This window comes from Carassius carassius, chromosome 34 (genome assembly GCF_963082965.1).
Source record: "Carassius carassius chromosome 34, fCarCar2.1, whole genome shotgun sequence".
Lineage (NCBI taxonomy): Eukaryota > Metazoa > Chordata > Actinopteri > Cypriniformes > Cyprinidae > Carassius > Carassius carassius.
Window position 1 is genome coordinate 15,641,951 of NC_081788.1, and position 26,606 is coordinate 15,668,556.

Below are 26,606 nucleotides of genomic sequence, written 5' to 3' on the forward strand. Positions count from 1 at the left end.
CTGCTCAAGGTAAAACTTTTCCTGCACAGAGACTGTTTTTTCCTTCTCCATACGGGACTGAGAACTGAGATATCTAATAGAAAAGACTGATATCAGTGATTGAGTATTTGGAAATTGAACCTATCGTCGACGTGAGTGTGATATTACAAAATTGTGGTTGAGTCTGAACAGGTTTTGTCAATTTGCTGTTGGGTACATTATTAATGTATTTCTAGTGTAAAACTGACAGTGATTTGTTCAGTGACTTCTTCTATTCTTCTATTTCTTTTCATTGAATTTAAGTGATTCACTTCTAATTGTTTATTTATTTTATTTTATTGTGTTTACTTTAAAAGGGGAAAGGCCTGTGTGTTCAAACAAACATTTATAAAAGTTATATACTTACCTTAACAGTGGTGTCCTGTCATCCCTCAGCAATAACTCTCCATCTCCGTAGTCGAACATAACAATCTTCTGATCTCCTAATTGGTTCATAAAGTGAAGTCCAAATTTATAAGTAATAACCCGTTACATAACATTGGCGAGCCAGCCAGGAGATGGCCATGTGTTGCTGAGGACAGGCAGCTGAAATTTAAACCCATTTTAGTGCTCAGACAAATCAACCAGTTCACTGTCAAAATGGATGTAATTGATCAAGAAGGTATCAAAATCCCAAATGCTGTAATAGTTAGTGGGGTAACTGGAACAACAGAGGATGACGAACTGATAAAACTTCTGCAAGAACATGGTTCTATTGATAGGTCAGTGAAAATTCAGGACCCTGAATCTGAGTTTTATCATGACTTAATTATTGAGTTTGACAGTGGCAGTGCTTTACAGTCGTTAGAGCCCATGCTGCCATTTACTTACCAGCTAACCAGTGATCCAAATGTCACTTACATAGTCAGATCATTATCTAGTGTTTACACCCGACAATTGGGGGGTAGTGCTACTAGATCTTACCTCAAAGGGTTAAAAGAAATTGCAAAACTCAGTGGGGCAAATTTTGAAGTGATGCTAAGTGAAATGCTGACAGAAATGAGTTCTGTGGTTCTCCCAGCAAGCACTACATCTGAAGCTGCTGACAAAGACCCGATTAGACTATCTGGTCAAGAACCGCTTGAAGGCAAAGCAACTCCATTCACCGCTCAGCCTTACAAAGGAGGAACCCAGCAGACCCAACCTGCTGCTTCTTACGTGGCTGACACCTCAGTTCTTACCTCTCCCACAATACTTAACCCACCTGAAGTCCAGAGGTTGGTTGTTGAACACGTGGTGAGGAATGGAGAAGCTATTACTCAGGTGCACGCGCCTATGCGACTCAGATTATTTTCTGGGAGAAAACCTAGACCTGCCAATGAAACGGATTATGACTCATGGCGTTCTAGTGTTGATCTTGTTCTGAAAGATCCTGCAATATCTGATCTTCATACGTCAAGAAAGATCCTGGACAGTCTTTTGTCTCCAGCTGCTGATGTTATTAAACACTTGAGCCCTGATTCTTCTCCAGCAGCTTACCTGCAGTTACTGGATTCTGCTTTCGGCACAGTAGAAGACGGTGACGAGCTCTTTGCTAGATTTATGAATACCTTGCAGGATGCAGGGGAGAGACCTTCAGCTTACCTGTCTAGGCTTCAGGCAGCCTTGGGTGTAACAATTAAGCGTGGTGGTGTTTCACCCAGTGAAGCAGACCGGCATCTCTTGAAGCAGTTCTGCCGGGGCTGCTGGGATGATGGCTTGATTACTGATCTGCGACTGGCACAAAAACGTGATGATCCTCCACCCTTTGCACAGTTGTTGTTGATGCTACGGACTGAGGAAGATAAACATGCTGCAAAAACCATGCGTATGAAACAACATCTAGGTGGTACTAAGCAGCGCGCACTGATGCATACCCAAAGAACCTGGGTGTCTGATGAAACTGACCCAACTTCATCCACCAATGTGCTGTCGTTGGCTACAGAAGCTAAAGAGCTAAGAAAACAGATAGCGACTCTCCAGAGCCAACTAGCAAAACTTACCTCTAAAGCTGATGCCCCAAAGAAATCTTCATCGCAAGCAGTGGATCGGAAAACTTTTTCCACAGAGAAAAGATCAAGCAAACAGAGTGCTGTAGCCACAATACCTGTGAATCATAAACAAACTGACAAACCCAGGCCGTGGTATTGCTTTAAATGTGGGGAGGATGGCCACATTGCCTCCTCCTGTGAGTCAGAGTCCAACCCAACCCTGGTGGCTGAAAAGCGGAAACTTTTGAGGGAGAAACAATCCCAGTGGGAAATTCAAAACAACATCACAAAAGGCACTTTAAACTAGAATCAGTTCCTGTTGTGGGACAACCAGGGACTGAAATATTGAACTGTCCCCTTCAAACCAAAGTCTCCACACAAAACCATTGCTCCAAGATGAACATTTCCAGATTGCCCAAGGGTTTGATTGGCGAAAAATGTATAGCACAAGTTACTATTTCAGGGCAGGAATGCAATTGTTTGATAGACACTGGCTCACAAGTTACCACTATTCCTTTGTCTTTTTATGAGCAATGTCTTTCAGAATATCCTATCAATTCCCTCTCTGATTTGTTGGAGGTTGAAGGTGCGAATGGTCTTTCTGTACCCTACATTGGGTACATAGAATTGATTGTGACCTTCCCGGCAGACTTCATTGGTACAAGTGTTGATGTACCCACCGTTGCTTTGGTGGTTCCAGATCCAAAGTCCCACACCATGCCTTTAGTCCTGATTGGGACAAATACTTTGGACACCCTTTATGAGGAACACTTGAAAGTGAGTTCTACCACATTCCAACCTTCATTGTTTGGCTACAGGTCTGTTCTGAATACCCTCAGATTGCGGCATGAATATGGCACAACTGGTGTTCTCGGTCATGTTGGGTTGAGGGGTAGGGTGCCTGAAGTCATGGCTGCTGGCCAAACTGTCGTTTTAGAAGGGATTGCCCATGTGAGTGGAGTTTCAACTGATAAGTGGGTTGTAGTGGAACACCCCTCCATATCTTCCCTACCTGGAGGAGTTGTTGTAAAAAACTGCTTACTTACCCTTCCTTCTAAGAAATCCTGCCATCTTCCTGTAGTTCTTACAAATGAAACCGATCATGACATCACTATCCCGCAGAGGTGTGTTATTGCAGAAATCCATGCGTTGGAGTCGGTACTTTCTTCTGACAGTGCTGTGTCTAAGTTAGCTTCTCAAAGTAATGAGCACACGGCGGTCAAAGAGGAAATGTTCACTTTGAATTTTGGTGATTCTCCACTATCACAGGAGTGGAAGGACCGAATCACCAAAAAGCTATGTGAGATGCCAGAAGTCTTTGCTCAACACAATCTGGACTTTGGACATACACAGAAAGTGAAACATTCCATCAAATTACATGATGAGACCCCGTTTAAACATCGCGCTAGACCAATCCATCCACGAGACCTTGGAGCAGTAAGAAAACACCTTCAGGAGCTTTTGTCAAGCGGAGTCATACGTGAGTCGGAATCCCCTTTCTCATCGCCAATAGTGGTGGTCAGGAAGAAAAATGGCGATGTACGACTCTGTATAGATTATCGGAAGTTAAATCTTCAAACAGTCAAGGACGCTTATGCCTTACCGAACCTTGAAGAAACATTTTCAGCTTTAAATGGTTCGAAGTGGTTTACTGTTTTAGACTTGAAATCTGGGTATTACCAGATTGAAGTTGCAGAAGTGGACAAGCCCAAAACTGCTTTTGTGTGTCCGTTGGGGTTTTGGGAATTTAATCGGATGCCACAGGGGGTAACCAATGCACCAAGCACTTTCCAAAGGCTGATGGAAAAGTGTATGGGAGACATCAATCTAAAAGAAGTGCTTGTGTTTTTGGATGACTTGATTGTGTTCTCCAAAACCCTAGAGGAACAAGAGAGGCGGCTGCTGCAAGTCTTAGCTCGCCTGAAGGAATACGGGCTCAAACTTTCGCCAGAGAAGTGCCGTTTTTTCCAGACTTCTGTCAGATACTTAGGGCATGTGGTATCCGAGCGTGGGGTGGAAACGGATCCTGAAAAGATTGAGGCTATAAAAACCTGGCCATGTCCAAGAAACCTTAAGGAGTTAAGGTCGTTTCTTGGTTTTTCAGGCTACTATCGTAGGTTTATTAAAGCCTACTCACAAATAGTAAAACCCCTGAATGACCTGACTTCTGGTTATCCACCACTGAGGAAAAGTTGTAAGAAGGCTGATAAAGAACGTCAGTATTACGATCCCAAAGAGCCTTTTGGTGGTCGTTGGACGACTGCTTGCCAAGAAGCATTCAAGACCCTCATTGAAAAGCTTTCCACCGCTCCTGTCTTGGGTTTTGCGGACCCCAAACTTCCTTATGTTGTTCATACAGATGCCAGCACCACAGGACTGGGGGCTGCACTGTACCAAGAGCAGGATGGGAAACAACGTGTGATTTCATTTGCCAGCAGAGGTTTATCGCGAAGCGAGTCCCGTTACCCAGCTCATAAACTTGAGTTTCTTGCCCTTAAATGGGCTGTAACGGAGAAGTTTCATGACTATCTTTATGGCAGCACATTTACTGCCGTAACAGATAGTAACCCATTGACTTATCTTCTGACAACCGCTAAGCTTGATGCTACTAGCTACCGGTGGCTCGCTGCACTTTCCACATTCTCATTTAAGCTGCAGTACCGGGCTGGTAAACAAAACATTGATGCAGACAGCTTGTCAAGGCGACCACACAAAGAGCAGTCAGAGGATCAATTGTCGTCAAAAGAGTATGAGAGGATCCAGAAGTTTGTGCAGTACCATACAACGGGTGCTGAAACCTTACAGAGTACTGATAATGATGCAATCAGAGCCATCTGCGATAAACATTTTATCCAACAGGCTGATGATTCTGGTGTTACCTTGGTTGAGTCCCTTGCGTTTCATCCTGAAGCAGTGCCTGAGTGTTTTGAGCAAGAAAATAACTTAAGTGGGTTACCTGCTTTACCTGATTTGACGAAGGGAGAATTAATAGAAAAGCAGAGATCTGATCCAATCATTCATGAGGTGATAATGTGTCTGGAATCAGGTGAAAAACCTCCACCTGCATTAAGAAAGGAATATCCAGATTTTCCCTTTTACTTACGAGAATGGGACCGTCTTGAGTTGATGGACGGAGTTCTGTATAGGCGGCGACGAGATGGGGACTCTGTCAGTCATCAATTGGTTTTGCCAGAAGATCTCAGAAGTTTTGCTATGAGCAGTTTGCATGATCAAATGGGTCATATGGGAATGGAAAGGACGCTGGATCTGGTCCGCTCCAGATTCTATTGGCCAAGGATGGGAGCTGAAGTAGAGCAAAAAGTTAAGACCTGCAATCGTTGTGTCCGCAGGAAAACTTTGCCACAAAAAAGTGCACCTTTGGTAAACATCCAAGCCACAAGACCCTTACAGCTTGTCTGTATGGATTTTCTTTCTCTTGAACCAGACAAGAGCAACACTCGTGATATCTTGGTGATTACTGATTTTTTTACCAAGTATGCTGTGGCTGTACCAACACCAAATCAAAGAGCAAGAACCGTTGCAAAGTGCCTATGGGATCAATTCATTGTGCATTACGGTTTCCCTGAGAGGTTACATAGTGACCAAGGACGAGACTTTGAGTCACATACCATCAAGGAACTTTGTGCAATTGCTGGGATCCAAAAAATCAGAACAACACCATATCATCCTAGGGGGAATCCTGTGGAACGATTTAACCGGACTTTGTTAAACATGCTCGGAACATTGGAAGAAAAGGATAAAAGCCATTGGAAGGATTTTGTTAAACCTTTGGTCCATGCATATAATTGCACCAAGCATGAAGCCACAGGATTTTCCCCGTATGAACTGATGTTTGGCCGTCAACCTCGGTTGCCACTTGATATTGCTTTGGGATTACCTGGTAAAGACAGTTCACAAGTATCTCATTCACAGTATGTTCAACATCTTAAGTCTCACTTAAAAGAGAGTTATGAGGTTGCTTCACGAAATGCACAGAAAATTGCTGAAAAGAACAAAATTCGATTTGACAAAAATGTGACCAATTCTTCTTTGGAAGTTGGAGATCGTGTGTTAGTCAGGAATGTCCGTATCCGCGGGAAGCACAAGTTAGCAGACAGATGGGAATCTGAAGTCTACGTCGTTGTGAAACGCGTTTCTGACTTACCAGTTTACACGGTTCGTCCAGAGACAAAGGATGGTCCGCTTCGCACTCTTCATAGAGATCTTTTGCTTCCTTGCGGGTTCCTACCTGTTTCTGAAACCTTAGAACCAGCTGTGAGTAAACCTACCACAAGGCGCAGGACTCGGCTGAATCCTGATTCACAAGGCCCTGATGGTCTGGATTCTGCTCTCGAGACAGATGATGAAATTCCTGATCCTGTACAAAGTATATATCCAGTCAATGAAACAAGGTTTACTACTGTTCATAAAGTTCTTAAGCCGAACAATCTGAAGGAAGATTCTCCTAATCTTGAGGTTGTCCATTCATCCTCAGCAGATGATGCAGCTATGAAGGTTCAGAGTAGTGACTCACCTGTAGATGTTCAAGAGCAAGCTTCACCTACTGGAGCTGTAGGGGAACACTTACCTGTTGAAGTTCCAGTGGAATACTTACCTGATGTTGCGGAATATGTAGAGGCAAGTCATTTACCTGATGTAACACCAGTTAATGACCAAGTAAATGCTGAAGATGAATGTAGTGGACACAACCAGAGTTCCGATGTGGAGAAAAATGAGCATTCAGGAGACTTACCCAGACGATCGGTTCGACGAAGAGAGAGGCCTAAAATACTTACCTATCCACAGCTTGGAAACCCCTTGATACATGTAGTGCAGTCCTTGTTTCAAGGGTTAAACACTGCTTTCGCTAATGCATTGAGCGGCACTGAAAGTCTGAATAGTTTAGCTGAGATATCCTCAATACAGGATGTATAAAATGTGAGTCACTCTTTATTGTGTCACGGGACGTGCACAGTTAGGAGGGGAGGATGTAACCCAGACTAATTCAGTATTATAAAATATATTTTTGTAAATGAATGGGTTCACAAAAACGTAAATAATTAAAGATTGGTGATGTCAACAAACCTTTTTCGTTGAATAAATTATGTGGGAAAAATAATTTGTAATATTTAGGGTTATTGGTTCAGCCAATCAGAATACTGTTGATGTGATCCGCCCACAGAGCAGATGCGCGAGACCGGAGAGTGGAGAAGTCTGAGAGAAATTCGTCTAGTTTAGTCATAAAGAAAATTGAGAAATAATTGAGTAAAACTATAAAAATAGTCTTTACATCTCTTCAGGATTGTTAAAAGAGGACGATATTGAGTGGATTCTGTAGTTGTTTTACTCCTGTGACGATCGATGGGTTAATTACATCGTCGTATTGCTGGAAAGTGAATATCTGGATGTGGTGAGTTCATTTATGTGTGTATGCTGAATTTAATGTTTAAATAAGAAACACAACACTACTTTTGTGAGAAAAACAGAAGTTTATTTCATTTGTTATGTTCATAAGATTTATGTTGTATTTTTGGAGTATTTTTATTTATTGTACAATTTCATTGTGCTGAGTGAGTTCAGTCATTTTCACTTGGAGTCAAATTGCTTCACGTGCATGTCTCGTGCGCGTGCCTGAAAAGAGAAATGTTTATTAGCAATGTAATATTGTAAAAGGTACAATATTGTAAAACACTGATTACTTTTATTTGTATGGTTAAATGTTAATTTACTCTGATGATGAGATACTTACCTTATGTGATGCCATTGTTGACTAAATGCGGTGGTGCATTTCTGGCCTTTTGAACAGGTCAGGTTTTTTTTCTGAGTGGAGTTGATTCTCATGGATGGCGAGCCAACCTAATCGGATACTGGACGAAAAAAGAAGAAAATTCATCTTAAAGGACCAAGAGAGTATCTTGATTTCATATTTTGTTTTTCCCTGCTCAAGGTAAAACTTTTCCTGCACAGAGACTGTTTTTTCCTTCTCCATACGGGACTGAGAACTGAGATATCTAATAGAAAAGACTGATATCAGTGATTGAGTATTTGGAAATTGAACCTATCGTCGACGTGAGTGTGATATTACAAAATTGTGGTTGAGTCTGAACAGGTTTTGTCAATTTGCTGTTGGGTACATTATTAATGTATTTCTAGTGTAAAACTGACAGTGATTTGTTCAGTGACTTCTTCTATTCTTCTATTTCTTTTCATTGAATTTAAGTGATTCACTTCTAATTGTTTATTTATTTTATTTTATTGTGTTTACTTTAAAAGGGGAAAGGCCTGTGTGTTCAAACAAACATTTATAAAAGTTATATACTTACCTTAACAGTGGTGTCCTGTCATCCCTCAGCAATAACTCTCCATCTCCGTAGTCGAACATAACAATCTTCTGATCTCCTAATTGGTTCATAAAGTGAAGTCCAAATTTATAAGTAATAACCCGTTACAATGACTTATTTCAATCAATAAATAAATCAAACTTACCAATAAATAAACTTACCAACCTCAAACTTAGTGTACTTTCCAACTTTCCAATAAATGTTGAGGTTATTTTGATTTGAATATTTTGGGTTTTACATTTAGACTGTAGAAACTTTTTTTCTGTCCTTCTTTGTATTTAAAAAAAAAAAAAAACAGCTTGTCCATCATGAAAATCAAAAGCACTTTCTCTTTTTTTTACAAACAACATTAGTCATTCAACACTTCATCATTCAGATGAGAAGAAATTGTAAACAAATAAACTCTGATGGCAAAGACGAGCATTTCAAGGCAGTTACTAGTTGTATGTTGTCACTAATCTGTCACTGAAAATGTAATGCTTTCATCTGCAACGCATATATTCAATTTGTACTTATTTTCAGCAAATTCAAGACAAACATCTGGATAATAATTGGGAGCAACTTTCTCCTGACAGCGAAGAGACAACTCCAAAACTCACTTCCAACTTCTATTAACTTCATATCATATATTAACTCAAAGGTTTTGACGGGCTGCTTCAATTTCACACACCCACTTATTAGATGTCATAAAGTCATATATTGTATATATGTTAATTTTATTTGTAGGAATATCTATTCTACAGAATGTAAAAAATACATAAATATGTAAGTTTCCATGGCAAGATTGTTTTCTCTGTATAATTAACTTACCCTAAAGAGACAATTATAGATCAATGTGACAGAAAAAGTTGTTTTTGTGACAATAGTGAAAAGGATTAAATTGCTATTAAGTGCAAACAAAATTGTAGAATTGGCAAATATGTTTTAGTGCGTTAAATCCCTTGATGAAAAATTAGTATGTAACCAGCTAGAACTATCACTTTTAGTCCTAATTTGAGTTATTGTCTCTGTGCTAAAACTGTAAAAATGATGTGAATATCATTAAAAACATGTACATGTATTTTCCCATAATTTCCAAAATCATCAATCACTTAACACAAAAAAAATGCTTTCAAGAAGCAATAAATGTTTGTGTATTTAGTGCTGTATTGTCATGTACTACAGCCTGTAAAAAAATATATTGATGTTCCTTTAGCCACATAAATACTTTTCAGTTTCTTATAACGGTCAACATGCTATTCGACAGTCACTACAAAGAACAAGACCTCGGGCCATCATCCTGTCATGGTCCCTAAAGCAGTCAGAATTCAAAGTACAGAAGCTAAATCACAGAGAATACTAACTCAACACATGCACTCTGCTGTAGATCCAGATCTCTCCGACAATCTCATCAGATGACATCTCATTAACCTGTACTCCGTTTACTGTAGATCGTCACCTCAGTAGGGAAAAAAAAGATAAACAAACAAGTCCCAGTTACACGTCATGCGAGGCCGGGCTCAGCCATTAGTGCTCGTCATCCCTCAGATACCACAGGCGATGTCATAATTAAATCAGTCTGTTTGCTTTTTCTCGGTGCTCCATCAGACTATATTGTTTTCATATTTTTTGGAGATGCGTCTGCTAAAGCTGTCCATCTGGCATTTCTGAAATTGATTTGGGGGAGAAAAACAAATGTCTCGACTTTTTTGTTTACATGCTACAGTAGCTCTCTCCATTTATCAAACCCTGTCTTTGTCTTCCTGATTAACTTTATTCTTTGAAGGAAGAAAGAAGCATTTCTTCATACTTAGGCAGGAGCCCGTCAAGACTCCTAGAATCGTCTCGAATTAGCTACCCATTACAACTATGAATTATACATTTATTGACGCAAAGACAGAAGTTGAGCTACTCATCTCTCCATTATATACAACATGTTGCTCTGCGTGCTTAGAGAAGTAATGATGCCTGAGATTGTTTTCCTTGAGAACTGCAGTTTTAGACGTGTAGATCAGGTAGATACTCCCATTAAGGACCAGGAAACATCACAAACTATATAAAGATATATAGCAATCAGCACACACACAGCACTTGTAAACAAAATAATTTTGCTGCACTCAGATGGTAGTATGGAGTAGCTGTTTTTCATCAACTAAACAAGTGTTGCAAACAAGCTCTTCCTGTGCAGGCAGTTTCACTTATTATAAAGGGATTTATCTACATTAAATATATATCTCTCTATGTATTTAAAAAAAGAAATGGTGCTAAATAGCGCTAAAAATGGTTCATTGGCTTGTGATCATAGGGGAACCACTTTAAGTGCTATATAGCACCTATCTTTAAAGGCACTATACAGCACTTTTGTCAAATGGTGTTATGTAGAACCATAACAGGAACCCCATTCCCTTTCTTAGATTTTAGGTATGTTACTCCATTCTCATATGTTTGCTATAAATGGGAATTAACTACATTGGCAAAAGCTGTTTTGATTCACTTTTATGCTTTTCTGTGGACAAAAAGTCTAGAGTGGGGTCCCTGGAATATTTCCTTCTAGGGGGGACTTTGGGGCAAAAAGGTTTGTCTTCAGGAAATACGCTGTATCCTTTCCCCAACTAATCTAAGAGACGAAGAGAGAGTTAGAGAACCTTAGAAGAGCTATACAGGGGCTCAACGGGTTCTTTATATTGCAGTGGTGCAATATCGCACTTCAACCACCAAAAAGAACCAGTGAAGAACCTTTTTTTTTTTTTTTGCAGTATGTACTGTACAGTAAATTTAACTGTTTTATTTAGCAATGATTCATAATACAGATAACACTAAATTGATAAAAAATTACTAAAATAAATGCAGTTGTTTTGAAATTTCTATAATTCAAAGACTCTAAAAATGTTTTACAGTTTCCAGAAAAATATTAAGCAGCACATTATTAATATTTCACTATATAACTGTTATAATGTTTTTATAAGAGGCTTCTTACAACATTAAATATATATTACATATATACTACATGTATTACATATACTGTATATATACTATATTTGAATTTTTTACTTTTACATTTTACATTTTACTTTCATAATAGTCATAATAACACATGTGTTTTAAAAAATATTTATAATATTATAGCTCCTCAAAATATATATGGCTTCCCAAGCTTGTCTATTTCAGAGCAGTGACAGTGATTTATGCCCCTGCTGTTCAGAAAGCGGATGTTTTTTGGTTGAATATTTATTTACTCCTTTCATTTTAAAAGGACAAAACACAAATGAAAGTAATTTATTGTTACTGTAATAATACCACCATTAAGCTCAGGTGATTTGCAAAAGCATCATTGTCTTTCCTTTATGAGAACATAACACCTGAGATAATGAAGACTTGTTACAACCCCAAAGGTTAATGACTATTTGACCAGGCACTCAATCATCTTTGAAAGTAGCTGGAAAAGGATGGTGTGTAACTGGGCCTTATTTACTTGGTCAACAAGCACAATTTCAAAGCTGGAATAAAAAAGATGAGCAGTGCATCCAGGCATACTTGCTAACAGAGCACCTGCGCAATAATTTTTACTGCACCGCCATTATAGAATCCACTGCTCTCTCTCTCGCTCTCTTATTTTATTACTCATACAGTCCAACGCACACCTTGTATAAAAATCAAACAGTGCACCCATAAGCTCAGCATCAACATTGAAATGCACAGCAGCACATCACAGCAAGAGAGATGACAACCCACCAGGTCTCTCTTGGGACACTTTTCCTTTAGAAATCAATAAATTTGACAACATTAAAGTCACAGTGTGTGACAATATGTTTAACTGAGTTTTGATTGCTGTGAGATTTTCACCCTGTCTGGAGACAACCACTATGAAGTAGGCTGGTAAAGCAAATTAGGTTACACTTTACTTAAAGCCTTTATGCTCAATACATTGCATTTATTATGCATTGTAATGCAACTTATAATGCACTGAATGATCTGAGGAATAATTATAACCATAGTTATAATACTAGTCCACTCACTGTTACACATAATGCATTAAAACACATAACAAACAAACAAACCTTCAAATATTATAATTCATTTTATATTTAGTAACAATTATTTATAAAAAAAAAGATATAATGCATTACAATGTACATTGTGAATAACTTTATAATGTGTTATACTTAAAGGCTTCAAGTAAAGTTTTACAGCAAATTATTTCTCAGCTTTGAAACTACTTTAGAACTGCTGAGCTACAGCAACAAATCATGCTGAGCCATAAGCTACTCACACTTTAAAGTATCAGTTACAGTTAATGAAAATTTGATCTAATCTACTACTAAAAATGTACTGTAATAATACCACCATAAATAATACCACTAAACTTCCAATTCAAAATGTACTACAGTAACTGTACTTGAAAAACTATGGTAGTCTGCAACAAATTGGCAACATTGGGTAATTGGAAAAAAATGTGCCGTGAAAAATTTCGAGAACATACCTATACATACAATCCACTGCAGTTTCCAGAACTAAAATAAACTATAGTGGTAATAAAACACCAACAACTTTTATTCTTTTTCACTCAAATGATGATTACAGAGGCAGATAATAAACTTATTTTTGCATGTTTCCTCCTGTGATTTGTAAACCAATACATTTTGATGTTTACATCACATAACCATCTCAATATACGGCTTTTCTAATGTAGTAAACTTGCTTGGTAGCTCACCTGGTACAGTACTACAGAGCACTTGAGAAACACAAGTCACAATAAAAGAGCTTAAAGACTTGTAGAAGCAACCTGAAATGGCAAAGTTGCCTCAGAATTTCTTTACTTATTTATTGTATCTCATGTTTGCTTTTGTTAACACTATCAATTAGGCTTGGGGAGAGTTAAGTGTAGGTGGTACATTATTTTAAAATACAAGAGAGAATTCAACTTTTAGCATCACTTACTAGACATTTCATTTAGGGAATATGTACAACAAACAATTTAATAATATGTTGCCAAATGAAAGCTCCTTTAGCATCACTAATATATAATAAGCAATGTTAAATATGGAAATACATTTTTTTTTTTACTTGACATGCTGTCTGAGAGAGAGGAGGTTTTGAAAGCGTGTTTGCCTCAGTTCACTCAATGAGGCATACCGTTGCAATATACCATGTGGTCACGCTACATTGCTGCTTAAATAAGGTAGCTTGTTATTGGAAAAGCTGAGCTACTGTCATGCTAATGAAAATGCAGTTAAGGTATTAGTGCTGCCAATTTTTTTTTTTTTTTTTGTTAGCTATACAACAACACTGTAGCTTAGTTGCGTTTGCTAATAAGTAGCTCTACTGCAAGTGTCTTAATAATATTTCAGCTACAGAACTCATTTAGCAGAATTTGCATCATTCAAAACTGGATCGATGGAATCTTTTGATCTTAGAACTACTAGAAAATTCCAAGTTTCCATTTCTACTACTAAGGGATTATGAGGCATTAACCATGCAACTGCTACAGTCTTTACAAAGCATCCTGTGCTTTAACTCTCTACACAGCTTGAACTAGCTCATGTTTTTCATGTCTGATTAAAAGACAGATTTAAATATAGTTAAAATGTTTGAACTATTAAACTACAGTATGTCATTTTAGCTTAGATATTGGTTAGATGAACAGATACATTGAAATGTTATTAGATAGGAAATGAATTCCAGATTAGGTTAAATTCTACTCTCACGTTTTTTGAAAGATCCCCATATTAAAGTCATTTTGGGGATATGAATATTTCACCCATTCACACAAAGTTGAAATGCAATATTGAAGCGCACTGGAATCCCATGTTCTGATTTAGAAAGCTATGTAAAGTAGTTTCTCACTGAGCTTTTTCCAGGATCCAATTATCAGTGGTAAGATGGGTGGCCAAAGAGCAAGGCAAAGGTATTGGAAACTTCTATGATGCAATTGGTGAATAAAAAGTGTATTTCGAGGCTTTGCATTAGCCAATTGGTTTCCGTTTAAAGTCTCGAACAGAAACTCTTCATTCAGCAATCAGTGCAAATGAATTTATATTCAAATTCCAATTAGCTATTGACTCAACAAGTCATTGTGGGAAGAGGTGAAACCACAAACTTTGACTTTGCAATAAAATCGAAGCAGATGGTTCATTTTGCTATGAGGAAGCAGCCTTATTTGATTTCTATAAAGCAACTTTAAGGCCTGTGATCAGACTCTCTCAAGGGTGTTCAGACCTCATCAGTGTCCTCTCAGCTGGACAGAAAAACACAAGTAGCACAATTTGAATTGACCAGAGGAAACGAGGGACAAACTGGCTGACAAAAATGGCAACACTTTGGAAAGGGCAACAACTGCTAACAGCGACAGTCTCCAATCTGTTGTTTTCCCCTTGTGATTCCATATGGAAATTATATTACGTCCACAATCCTCCTGCAGGCCATGACATGCTGCAGTTGTTAGATCCAATGTTTAAGATTTCTGTTTTCAAAATGTATATTATTGCTGATATAAAACAAAGAGATCTACAAAATCTGCAGAACACTATCCATTAGCATCATCTTTTATTCTTAATATCACTTACAATTACTTGTAAATACTGCGTACTAATTACTCTAGAACTGCAGGAAAATGATTACTGATTGGCTGATGGCACCACAAAAACATACACTGTCCCAAAATCTTCATTAATGACTTTTTATGATGTAAAAAAGTCTATATAACAACTTACCAAATACAAATTAAAACATCTACTACACTATAATGAAATATTAATATACAGTATGCATGCTATTTCTATCAGAATACATGGTTGCCTTTAAATTATTGTAAATTAACAAAGACTTTTTTGAACCAGAAGGTACAGTTATGGTAACGAGAGCTAATGAGGCCGTGCTAACCAGCAAAACCTTGACCCCCAGATATAAACAACATGATTCCTAGCAAGAGAACAGCTTTGAAAATATTTCATGTACAGCTTTTACATAATCATGTAAAATCATTTTATAATCATGTCACTTTCTAAAATATCCCCAGTGTTATCTTAAAGCCTGTTATGATAAACACACTGGATTTTTTTTTTTAAACGCTCATTCCTCTATGCCGAGCTTCATGTGAAGAGCGATATCCGATAACAAGAAAAGCAATTTCCCTGTATAAATGAGAGTTGAATAGATGGTGGCGGACTGCACAGTGGACTGGCTGTGTAGACAGACTGACAGTCCACTGCAAGCAGATCAAACAATCTACAAAACAGCTAATTTCGCTTCAAGAGACAAGCAATGTGTCATTCCATCCCCGTTTGCCCATTTTCAGCCCCCCTCTCCTAACACTTCCTCTTCAATTAGATTGGTCCACGCAGCTCTCAAATTGCCCTTATAATGGCACCGGTTTGGTGGCACAAGCCAATTATAAAACTATAAGGCTATGGGGAAAAAGGTTTATAGACCTGAACTCTGTAGGGACGTTGTATTTTTTCCTTTTTACCAGCACAATTACTTGGAGATATTTTTAGCTGTGAAAAAGTGTGGTGTTGTAAAATGTCTGAGTAGCTAAAATATTTAATAAGGACATAAATTAATATTGCAAGTGTATTTGGGTCATTACGTTTCATTGACCATATGGTGTTGCTTGCACCACGTCATCCAAGCACTCCACAAGCAATGCTTTGCATGTGTGAATTACATAAACACAGCAGCGCTTAGCCACAACACAACTGTTTGTCAGTTGCCAGCCAAGGAAAACGTTTGAAGACGCTGAATTTTCACATAGATCAAATGTCATAAGAGTTAAAGAAGAACCAAGATGAAGGAACATGCATTGCATTATGAAGGAAACCAATGGGAAATCAATATTAGATCAAAACTAGCCAGCCAAAGCTCTGATGGCCTGGCTGGGTGTTCACATGGCATTAAACAGTGCAAATGACAGCGATGCTCATGACTCCAGGAGGATGAGAAGGAGATGATGGGCTAGGTCAAAGGGTCAGTTTGAAGATGTGAAACTGGGGTGGGTTACAGGGGTTAAAGAGGAGATCTCTCATACAACTGAAGGGGTCATTTGGAAATGGCTAAGGCTTATGAAGTAATGAAAGCAAGAGCAGCAACGGAAAGTCAGATGAGTCAAAGTGTGAGAAAGCTGCTAAAGGTAAAGATCATCACACCTTACAGTCGCTGACAGAAATATAGAGGAAGTTACAGAAAGTACTGTAAATTTTTTTGTTTGTTTAATATGCAGGGATAACTATAACTGTAGGGTGATTTCCCAGAAAGCAAAAATTGCGTTTTTGAGGTGCTAAATATGGCTCTGTTTTTTTGCAAAACAGCAAGATTGGCTTAAATAATGGCGTTAAGTTTGGTTAACGGGCCCAAACAACAAATATACACTACTGTTTAAAACTGTTTTTGGATCAGTTTGAAATCTATTTCAAATAAATGTTGTTATTCTGAAATTTCTTTTCATCATGTTGTTGTTGTTGTTTCATTAGAATCATGAAAATGTTAACAGTTTCCACCAAAATATTAAGCAGCACAACTGTTTTTAACAATGATAATAAGAAATATTTCTTGATCACCAAATCAGCATATTAAAATGATTTCTAAAGGCTTTTTTGACGGAAGACTGGAAATGTTTTTTTTTGGATTTATCATCACAGGAATAAATAACTAGTTTAAATTATAATATCTCACTGATTTTACGACATTTTTTTATTAATAATCAGTCATTTTTGAGCAGTAGTATACAGTGTAAACACTCACATAGCATTATCACAGTAGTATTCTACAATGCATGACTAAGTGGGTTGCGCTGGTGATTGTTTTTACAAACTTAACATGAAATGCATTTTGTTTGTATTACCTTTCATATGTCATCTGATTCAACACTGAAGGAAAGCTGGATTGTTGCCTCACACAATAATCATCAAATAAAATATACAACCGTAAGTATGGTGTTTTTTTTAAAATCATGTGTGGAAAAATGCTTTTTGCTGTGTAGAAGATGAAAGGGAAAAAAGAAGCGGATCTCATTTTGGATGTTTCTGCATTCTTGAAACACTTCTTTTGGAGCAAATCATTAAATCATTCATCGATCCTGCTTCGGTAATGCATCAAATACAGTCCAATTCTGGCAAAAAGCAAGATGCCATCTGATGGGTTGTTGTCAGCGTTTGAGTGTCAGTCTTAAATCGTATCTAGTGTTAAGCACTCACAAATAGTTGTCCCTCCAATACACTCTTTTATCCAGCAGATGATGAGGAACCCTGTTTGACAGAAGTTACAGGAAGTTGCCAATAAGTACATTAAAGCAGATGCAGTTAGGAACCGAGTTTGAGTCTGATTAATCATATTACCGCCTCAAAGTAAACAAGACAACGACTTTTCCTCCTCTCTCCTACTCTAAAGGGAAGGGTTCATCCTCTTTTCATGGTGCATTAAATCGAAATGGAGGTTGTCCCAAGAGTAACATTACAAAGCAGCAAAAATGCAGAATCTCTAGCAAGAGCCTGAGATCAGTGTTTTAGCCTTGCACTTCCCTGGCTGGGATCCGAGCCTTGAAGCTGATGCAGTCTTGCCTATTGGAACAAAGCCCTGTTATCCAGCAGCAGAGTCTAGAAGTAACGTCCCACTGACTTCCATTTTCTCAGCATGAATGTACAGTGGTTTCACTGCCTTCGGTACTATAGAAACACACAGGACATCACTGCAGAAAACAACTACACTTTTAAACAACTCCATTTTCTGTTGTTGTTGCTTTACATCCTGATTTTCATTTCCTGTTTGCTTCGGATGAACACCCCTGATTTAATACCGGAAAGACACAATCACATCCTCATAACTAAATTGCATCTCCCCGTCTTATTCGACCCCCTCTTGACGCAGCTACCTTGGAGCTGCTATTGTTTCCAATCGTTAAAATGGCATTATGCGTGAGTGTTGTCATTTTGTTACCTTTACTGACCTAAGCAGAGGTCTCAGAAATAATGAGGCAAGGGTCTACTTTGGCATAAGTAGGGAATTGACTTCTACGGAGAACAAAGGCAGATGCCTCATTTCAGGGTCAGGAAAAATCTGAGGAATTAGTGAGACTAAACAACAAAATCCACATGATTTATAGCAGGCTTTTACTGAAGAGGATTTAAAGATTAACTTTTTAAGATTTACAAGACTTATGCTTAGAACAGAGTGACTGACTAAGGCCTTTGCATAAGTATTGCAGCATAATTCAGAACTTGTATAATTCATAATTCATAACATTTCTCATAATTGTTACTTTATATTTCACAACTGAGACTTTGCACCTCACAACTGCATCCGTAAATCTCACAATTGCTACTATATTTCTAATAATTGCGACTTTATTTCTCATAATTATGACTTTTTACTTCACACGTTTTAAATCTCACAGATGTGAACATTTTAGATTAGATTCAACTTTATTGTCATTGCACATGTAAGGTACAAGGCAACGAAATGCAGTTAGCATCTAACCAGAAGTGCAATAACTGCAGTAAGTACAGGATATACAGTGGCTACAATATGTTACAAATGTAAAATAAATATGAAGATAAGGCAGTACTATAGACATAATTTACAGATTTTTACATACTAATCAGCATGATATACAGATAGGAGTACTATGAACATTATATATATATATATATATGGATTATATAATAAGTGTACTGTATGTACACTATAAGCAGAAACTATGAACATATGAACATCATTTACACTAGTGCAATGGACATTAAAAAATGCATAAAAAATATTCCAGTGTGCAAATGGATCATTCAGTTTTATCATTTCTTATAAATACGAATTTCTCATAACTGTGGCTTTATTTCTTATAACTATGACTTTATACCTCATAATTGCATTTTTATAGGACTTTGTCCTTCAAATGAACACTTTATCCCTCACAATTAAATTTCTGTATCTCACAATTGGGATCATTTTTCAGAATTGGGACTATTTTTCTAATAATTAGGACTTTTCCTATAATTGGCACTTTACACCTCAGAATTACATTTTTATACCTCACAATTGTGACCATTTCTCTTAAATGTGCCATTATTTCTAATAATTAGGCCTTTATATCTTACAATTGAGACTTTATCTCAATTGCATTTTTATAACTGACAATTGCGATCATTTCCCATAATTACGACTTTATTTCTTAACTGTTACTGAGACTTCAGATTCGTATCACATAATTATAACAATTTCTCATAATTGCAACTTTTTTATCTAATAATCTTTATTTCTCACCATGTGACGATTTCTTTAAAATCCATATGACAGTTATCATTTATTTTTTTTTACAGTGAGGCAAAAACCGGCTTCTAAAACAGAAAGATAAAAGGCAAACCCATTCTATGTAAAGGAGAAGTGCACCAATTAAATCACATGAGAGAGAGAGACGCATAGCGAAAGATAAATTGAGACAAATTTTGTCACAAAAAAGAAATACAATCAAATGTGTGAGAAAAAAATAATAATAATTTTCTGGCAGTACAGATAGTGAGTGTTTTTCATCAGCAACCGGCTACCTGTAAATGACTGTGACTCACAATGCGATAGTAAACAAGCATATGACAGCACTGTATTTCACACATCCAGCCTCACTACTGCCCCCTACAGGGAACTGACTGCAACCCCAAAACTTAACTTGTAAGCTTTCGTGGCACACGAGAGCGGAAAGGTATTGAAGGGGACCAAGCGAGCAGGTGGGAAGAAAGAGAGAAATAGAAAACTACAGAGAGAGCAAAGTCAAAGGAGGAGGCCCAAGGCTCCCTGTGCAAATGCGAGCGATGATCAGAGACACAAGTTCTCAAAGGAGACTCACTCCCTTTCGAGCGGTGCTTGAAAGGTGGCTACACAGTATTACAGTATGCTTGTTTACAAGAAGACTGACGTCTCACTTTATCTGCACAGATTCAAGGAATTTTATAAATCTTACAAAATATTACATTTCTTTTTTTTTCAAGTAACAGCATTTGTTACCACCCATACTTTTGTTGTTTTAGTGTTCATCTGACATTATTACAATACAAGACTGGCATTTGCATGCTTGATGCATGATATTATGAATGATCGAGTAGCATTAGTGAGGCAAAACACTCTTTTCAAGCACATGTATTGCAATTGCACTTTAACAAACCATAACGCCCGCAGCAAGGCTTGACTGACATGTTCAGTGTAGCGCTGCATTGCAATCGACTGGGAGCCTGTGTGCTAAACACACAAGAAATCACTCAACGCCTTGGTGTCATGAATTCAATGAGACAAAAGAGGCAAAACACGTCCCTCATCTTCTCAAAATTTCAAAACAGCGGGTAGATCCTCCCAAAACTTCAAAGTAATGTGGAAGATTGAAACCAACGAGAGCACACAAAGACAGATGCATTCAAGCAAACTTTCTCCTCATGTGTTCTGCTAACATAATAACTCCCCATTAGCCATCATGTTCTGTTTGGGGTTTGAGAAAACGCAATGCTCTAATCTCGAAAATACACTGAACATCAGGTTTATCCTTCATGACTTTTTCTAATCCTATGAGAACTGATATGCAAAAAAAATCTAATGAGGACACACACACACAAATGAACAGTAAATAAAAATGTATCACACATTCTTAATGAAATATGTTCAACATTATAATGTTTGGGGATTTAAAGCCTCCAGGTTTAAAAACATATCAAATGAATTCACACAAAGGAAGGCAAGTGGAAAGAGAAGCAAATGTTCGGGGTCAGTAAGATTTTGACAGTAAATATTTTTATAATGTAAAAAGGTTTCTGTTTTAAATACATGCTGTTTTCTATTAATAAAAATAAAAAAATAAAATAAAAAAATAATATATATATAAGAAATATATAAGAAATGTTTCTTAAATCAGCGTATTAGAATGATTTCCGAAGGATCATGTGACACTGAAGACAAGAGTAATGGCTGCTAAAAATAAATCAGCTTAACCATCACAGAAATAAATTATATTTTAAAATATATAAAAACAGAAAAAAAAAATGTTTTACATAAAAATCTGAAATTTTTAAAAGGTAATATTTATCAGTATTGCTGTTTTCAATGTATTTTGATCAAATAAATGGACATAACAGGTGCACATAAGAAACTTCTTTTATAAACATTTTAAAAAGTCTTACAGACCTCAATTTTGAACAATTATAACGGACAATTAAGTTAAAATATATAAGAGGGAAACTGAAAAAAACATCACTGCCCAGAATCCATCCAAACATCCAAATTATATTTGCTGGGTTTCACTAAACCACAGATTAGTGATTTAGAAGTGTAAAAGATCAAGAGTTCCCTAATGGGTCTGGGACAAATTCCAGAGTAAGAAATGCAAATGTTGCAAGCGGCACCCCTAGAGGACAACCTTTATTTTGTTACACTTATGCTGGCCTTTCAATAGAATTACTCCTTTCATCAGTTGAAAGAAATTAAAGCAGGGTCAGCTTACAGTAATTACTCATGCCCTTAAATGAACTTCCAAGTCCACTGGGAATAAAAGGTGCATTTCTATGCACGCATAAATGTATGCACAATATCGGGCATCTTAAGGAGACACCAATTAAAGAAATTATGTTTCTCAACAACTCAGAAAGTTGCACAATGTGCCAGTTAATTGAGAACATTTCCACTATAACATAAGGAATTATTCTGCTAATACCACAATAATAACCCAAGCCTAAAATTAATCACCTCATTCTCTTCAGAAAAGCCTTCTATATCTAGCGTTTCAACTTTTCATTATCTGCTCCAACACCTGAGCAGGCACAATACAGCTATCCAATCAAAACAAACACATCTCAATGCACTGCTTGTAATTACAAGACCTCTACAAGCATCGCTCCTCATTACCTCTATTTTATGTTGTAGGACTACAAAGAAAGACAAAGAGAGAGAGAGCTAAAGCATTGCTATGAAGGATAGTCTTCACAGTAGCATATCTCATTATCAGCATGTTCTTGGGATGGGGGGCATAGCTGTTTGGTCCAGAAACAGACCAAAATAATTGCACTACCCATCTGTCCCACCTGCAATGCAATGCTCATGATTATATTCTACAATTTCCTCTGGCTTTAGAGTTTAACATATAACTAACCATAACTATGCAGACGAAAGGGATAATGATTTGATTCCCTGACCAGCTTTGATATTCTCTTTGTGTATTCTCTTCAGTTGCGCAATAAATGTCATACACGCAACCTACATTACAAAGAAGCTTCAGCCAGACCGAAAACACATACTGTCAGTGGAGAGTATTATGATATCCCCTAAGAGCCCCAGACGTGCTCTCAATAAGTCAAATCTTCCTAAGAACGAGGGCAATCCACACCATTAAATTGTACACTGCTGTGAACATAGACAGTGGTGAGTAGACTTCATTTCGATGAAACAGGTACTGCAAGATTTATACTGAGCTCCCAACCAATTAGACATCTGAAAATCTGCATCTGAGGAAAAATAATAATATTGCATGCCATATCTTGAAGGCATCACTACTACATGGCTGAAACACAAGATGAAGAAAGCAAATATCCGTCAAAAAGCATCCTGATGTGCAAAGGACAAACTAGAACAGGGGTCTACAACAGGGGGTCCACGGTTGGTGCAGCAGGGGGTCTATCAATTATTGTTTGACCATTTTTTTATTTATACATATATTTATGGTTACTTTTTTTTTCAACAGTAGGCTAATTTTCACTTTACTTTAAAAAAAACTGAGATCAAACAATAATTGACATAGAATGTATTAATTACAAATAGTATCAAGTGTGTGTGTGTGTGTGTGTGTGTGTGTATGTGTGTGTGTGTGTGTGTGTAGCAATGGCTTTCTTGATCTACCAAGGCATCTTAACCCAAAAAACTTTGAATACCTCAACAGTACAAGTTTGAGGAGAGCATCGCAGCCACTAGGTGGCAAGATAGGAACCTTGTTGAAAATCCCTCAAGGACTCAAGCTAACCAAACGTTTCTAAAAAAAATTTGATAATTAGCTAATCATCATCAGTCTCTATGCTAGAACCAACTTCAAAGCTGGCCTATGCCGTCTCCTGGCTCTTCTTGGTCCGTACTAAAGGGTGCATTTGGAGGTGCACCCGCATACTGCTGGACACTCCACACACATAAATCACTGTGACTTTCTCAATGGGCTCCTAAAAGAGCTGCAGCATTGCCATGCAGCGCACGGAGCGCGAGATACTTCTCTTGGTGTGCACATCATTAGAAGGCTCCTCTGCAATCAAGTAAAGCGCGTGTGATAAAATGCCTTCATCAGTCGTCTCGGCGAACAGAAACGATGCCGATTTCGCATTCAAATGACGTCACGTATTCACGAAGCTATTGCAGAGAACAGATTATGAGGGGATTACTAATGACAAAATTGTCTAGTCTCAATGCATGTCTAGAGTCCCTCTCAAACACCCCAAAGCATTGTACGGTGTATAAGAGAAGGCATGAACGAATATTAATTTGCTTCTATATGCATTTAATTATGGTTCTTTGCACAGGCCTTTGGGAAACACTATGTGACGAAAAGAAATGCTGGATTGAGATGACATATTCTGAATGTCTTGTAGAAAATCTGTTTGCTATGGTAGATTGCTTATGCACCAGATTATGTAAATAATAATAATAATAATAATAATAATAATAATAATAATAATAAATAAACACTTTCGATGTACGTTCATCGATCAAATGGTTATACAAAGAAAATAATAACAATTGTAAAAATTTGCCGTTAATAGGCTAATAATAATAAAAAAAAAAAAATACAGTTACTCGCATTACAAAGTTTTTTTAATGACTAGACATGTATTTTAACAGCATGACTATGCTATATCAGTTTAACATATCAACCTATTTGAGCTCTTAAAATGTTTGCTACGATTACAATGGCACACAGGTGGTGCAATGGAAGGTCACATGCTGACTAAAAGATCATCACAACTGGCCTCTCCATCAACTGTGACCAATCAACAAACAGAGCACAGTGCTACTCATACACACAGAGATACTACTAGAACAAAGGCGTAACATTAACTAAATAACAGAATGCAAAAAAATAAACTAACTTTTGTAAATAAACTAAACCCACTCCACAAATTATAAACCAATTCACTCAACAATTTTACTGTAAAATTACGTATTGGCTTGTGTCTATACACACACACACTTGTATGTATGTATGTATATATATATATATATATATATATATATATATATATATATATATATATATATATATATATATATCCCCACGCAACGGTACACTCAAACTCATAATTTTAGCCATCATTTCACAGACATTTCACATTCACAGACATTTACATTCTTGAGAATCATATGTAAATTGATAATTTGGGGATGATTTATTGATGACTGCATGAAGCGTGACTTATTTAACTTTCAGGCATGCATTCGTAGCCAGAAACACATGCGCTACAATATTTATTTGTTTAGTGCATCAAGCCTTAATTAAATTAAACAAGCGCATGCTTTCACGCCAGATTGACTCCTGCCAAATCCCAAGCACCCTGGCCTCCATCTCAGTGGCCCCTCGGAGGAACCCTCTCTTTTACAGCTCTGATTTAAGACCTCCCTTGGAGCCTATCCGATCTCGCGCGCAGTGCCAATCCTCGTACCCATCGCTCAAGCATGCACGCGCACGTGCGTGTTCGCTCAATCCTTTTACAAAGAGTATTACCGACACTCTTGTCTTCGAAAAAACAAGTTTGTGTGCGTGTGTCTGCTTTTAAAACGATGTCATAACGTGGCATGCATACAATGCGGCGTCGCGAGGAACCGCTTCCAGTCAAACCACCTGTTCTCACCCACCGTATAGACCAGATAATGGACGCATTGATGAGGACAGATGGAGATGTTCGTCTCTGTAACCTGATATTAGAGGCATGTATGCATCCATTTCAACACGGAACTTGATAAATGTACGTTAACTGGGCCGCAATTTCTTAACGAATTGCTAGACAATGCACAGATCTTCTCTACATGGAAACAAGCTGTAGGCTACTGAGGAATTAGTCAATAATGGTGCATCCGAGATCTGAACTTACCAATGTGAATAATTGAATCGGGAAGCACAGGTTCCCACTCCAGACTCCAAAATGTGATCAGAAACAATACTGCTGGAAAAACTTTCATCTCTCCCTCTGTTAAAATCTATCCTCGTTAGGTTCAGAAAGATGCCGAAGCGACGATAGTTTTAAATCCTGTGCAGAAAGGCTGCTTGTCCTCCTTTCAAACTGTCAGCCGATGCTTTTTTTTTTTTTTGACTCGGATGCGCTTCTGTTGGAGGCAAAATCTTCAGTAACCCGTTTGGAGAGCGCCCGTCAAAACATCCTGATGCTCAAGATCTCCAAGCAAATACGAATCAATATCAGACAAAGTTAAAATGAGCCCCATACACTGCTGGGTTTTCTATTCTCCCGCCTAGGTGAATAAATCGGGGTTCCGTGGGCTAAACACGACGCATTTCACAGCATCAGCCACCACACGAGTGAACAGAACTTCCTCTGTGCTGATGCAGAAAAGCGCCACACTCACAACCACGAATACAGTTGCGGATTTTTGCACTGAGCCCTTACTCCGATGCAGTACTGCGGAGAGTTTTCTGCGACAGACACCGAGCTGCTCTACATGCGGATTCTCGAGCTGTGATGAGTGGGAGGAGGCCCCCAGGATAGATGCGACTACAGGGGCAGCAGCATCAGTACCCGGCGCTGTCCACAACTGAATTAACAGATGAAAGAGAGACGTGGGCAGAGAGCGAGCGAGAGAAAGACCCACAGTGGGGTGGGCGGAGGTAGTTTATGATAATGTGGCTCCTCCCTTGTCCAGCAACTGCCAATCACTTAGTCGGCAACTAACGGTTTTCTAAAATCAACTTGATTTATTATTATTTATTTGGTTTAGTACGTTACTGATAATGGTTAGTTGTGCCTGAACATTTTTTGTAATACTGTAGGCTTATTTTCATTAGATTTCTAGACCTCAATTTCATTTCAGTCATCTGCAATTAATATGTAAGCCCCCTTAAAATCTATGATTATGTAACAGAACTTCAGACAAAAAAATAAAATAAGAGGGAGATTTAGTATATATTAAGTAGATTTAGAATGACAATTAGAATTTTATTTTTTATTTTTATTTTTGGTACTAGCTGTATTAAATGACTAAAGTGATCCTGGCTGTATTTATGTAATATAAATTTCACCCTGTTTTGTAAAAAAAAATAAAAAAAAAATAATAATAATAATAAATTGAGATGTTG

At 37.6% G+C, this 26,606-nt stretch overlaps 1 protein-coding gene across 4 annotated transcripts in view; it reads right to left on the minus strand.

Annotated features, from left to right (window-relative positions):
• LOC132114489 (glutamate receptor ionotropic, delta-2-like) overlaps positions 1 to 26,116 on the minus strand; it is a 398,065-nt gene extending 371,949 nt beyond the window's left edge. For 2 of the 4 annotated variants that reach the window (XR_009425331.1, XR_009425332.1), the window contains exon 1: positions 25,390 to 26,115. Coding sequence is in view for 2 of the 4 variants with exons in the window: in XM_059522629.1 (XP_059378612.1) it covers positions 25,390 to 25,477 (88 nt within the window). In the remaining 2 variants the exon portion in view is untranslated. Of the gene's footprint in view, positions 1 to 25,389 lie in introns of all 4 variants that reach the window. The other 2 variants (XM_059522629.1, XM_059522630.1) reach the window with 2 other exon arrangements.
• Between the last annotated feature and the right edge of the window lie 490 nt (positions 26,117 to 26,606).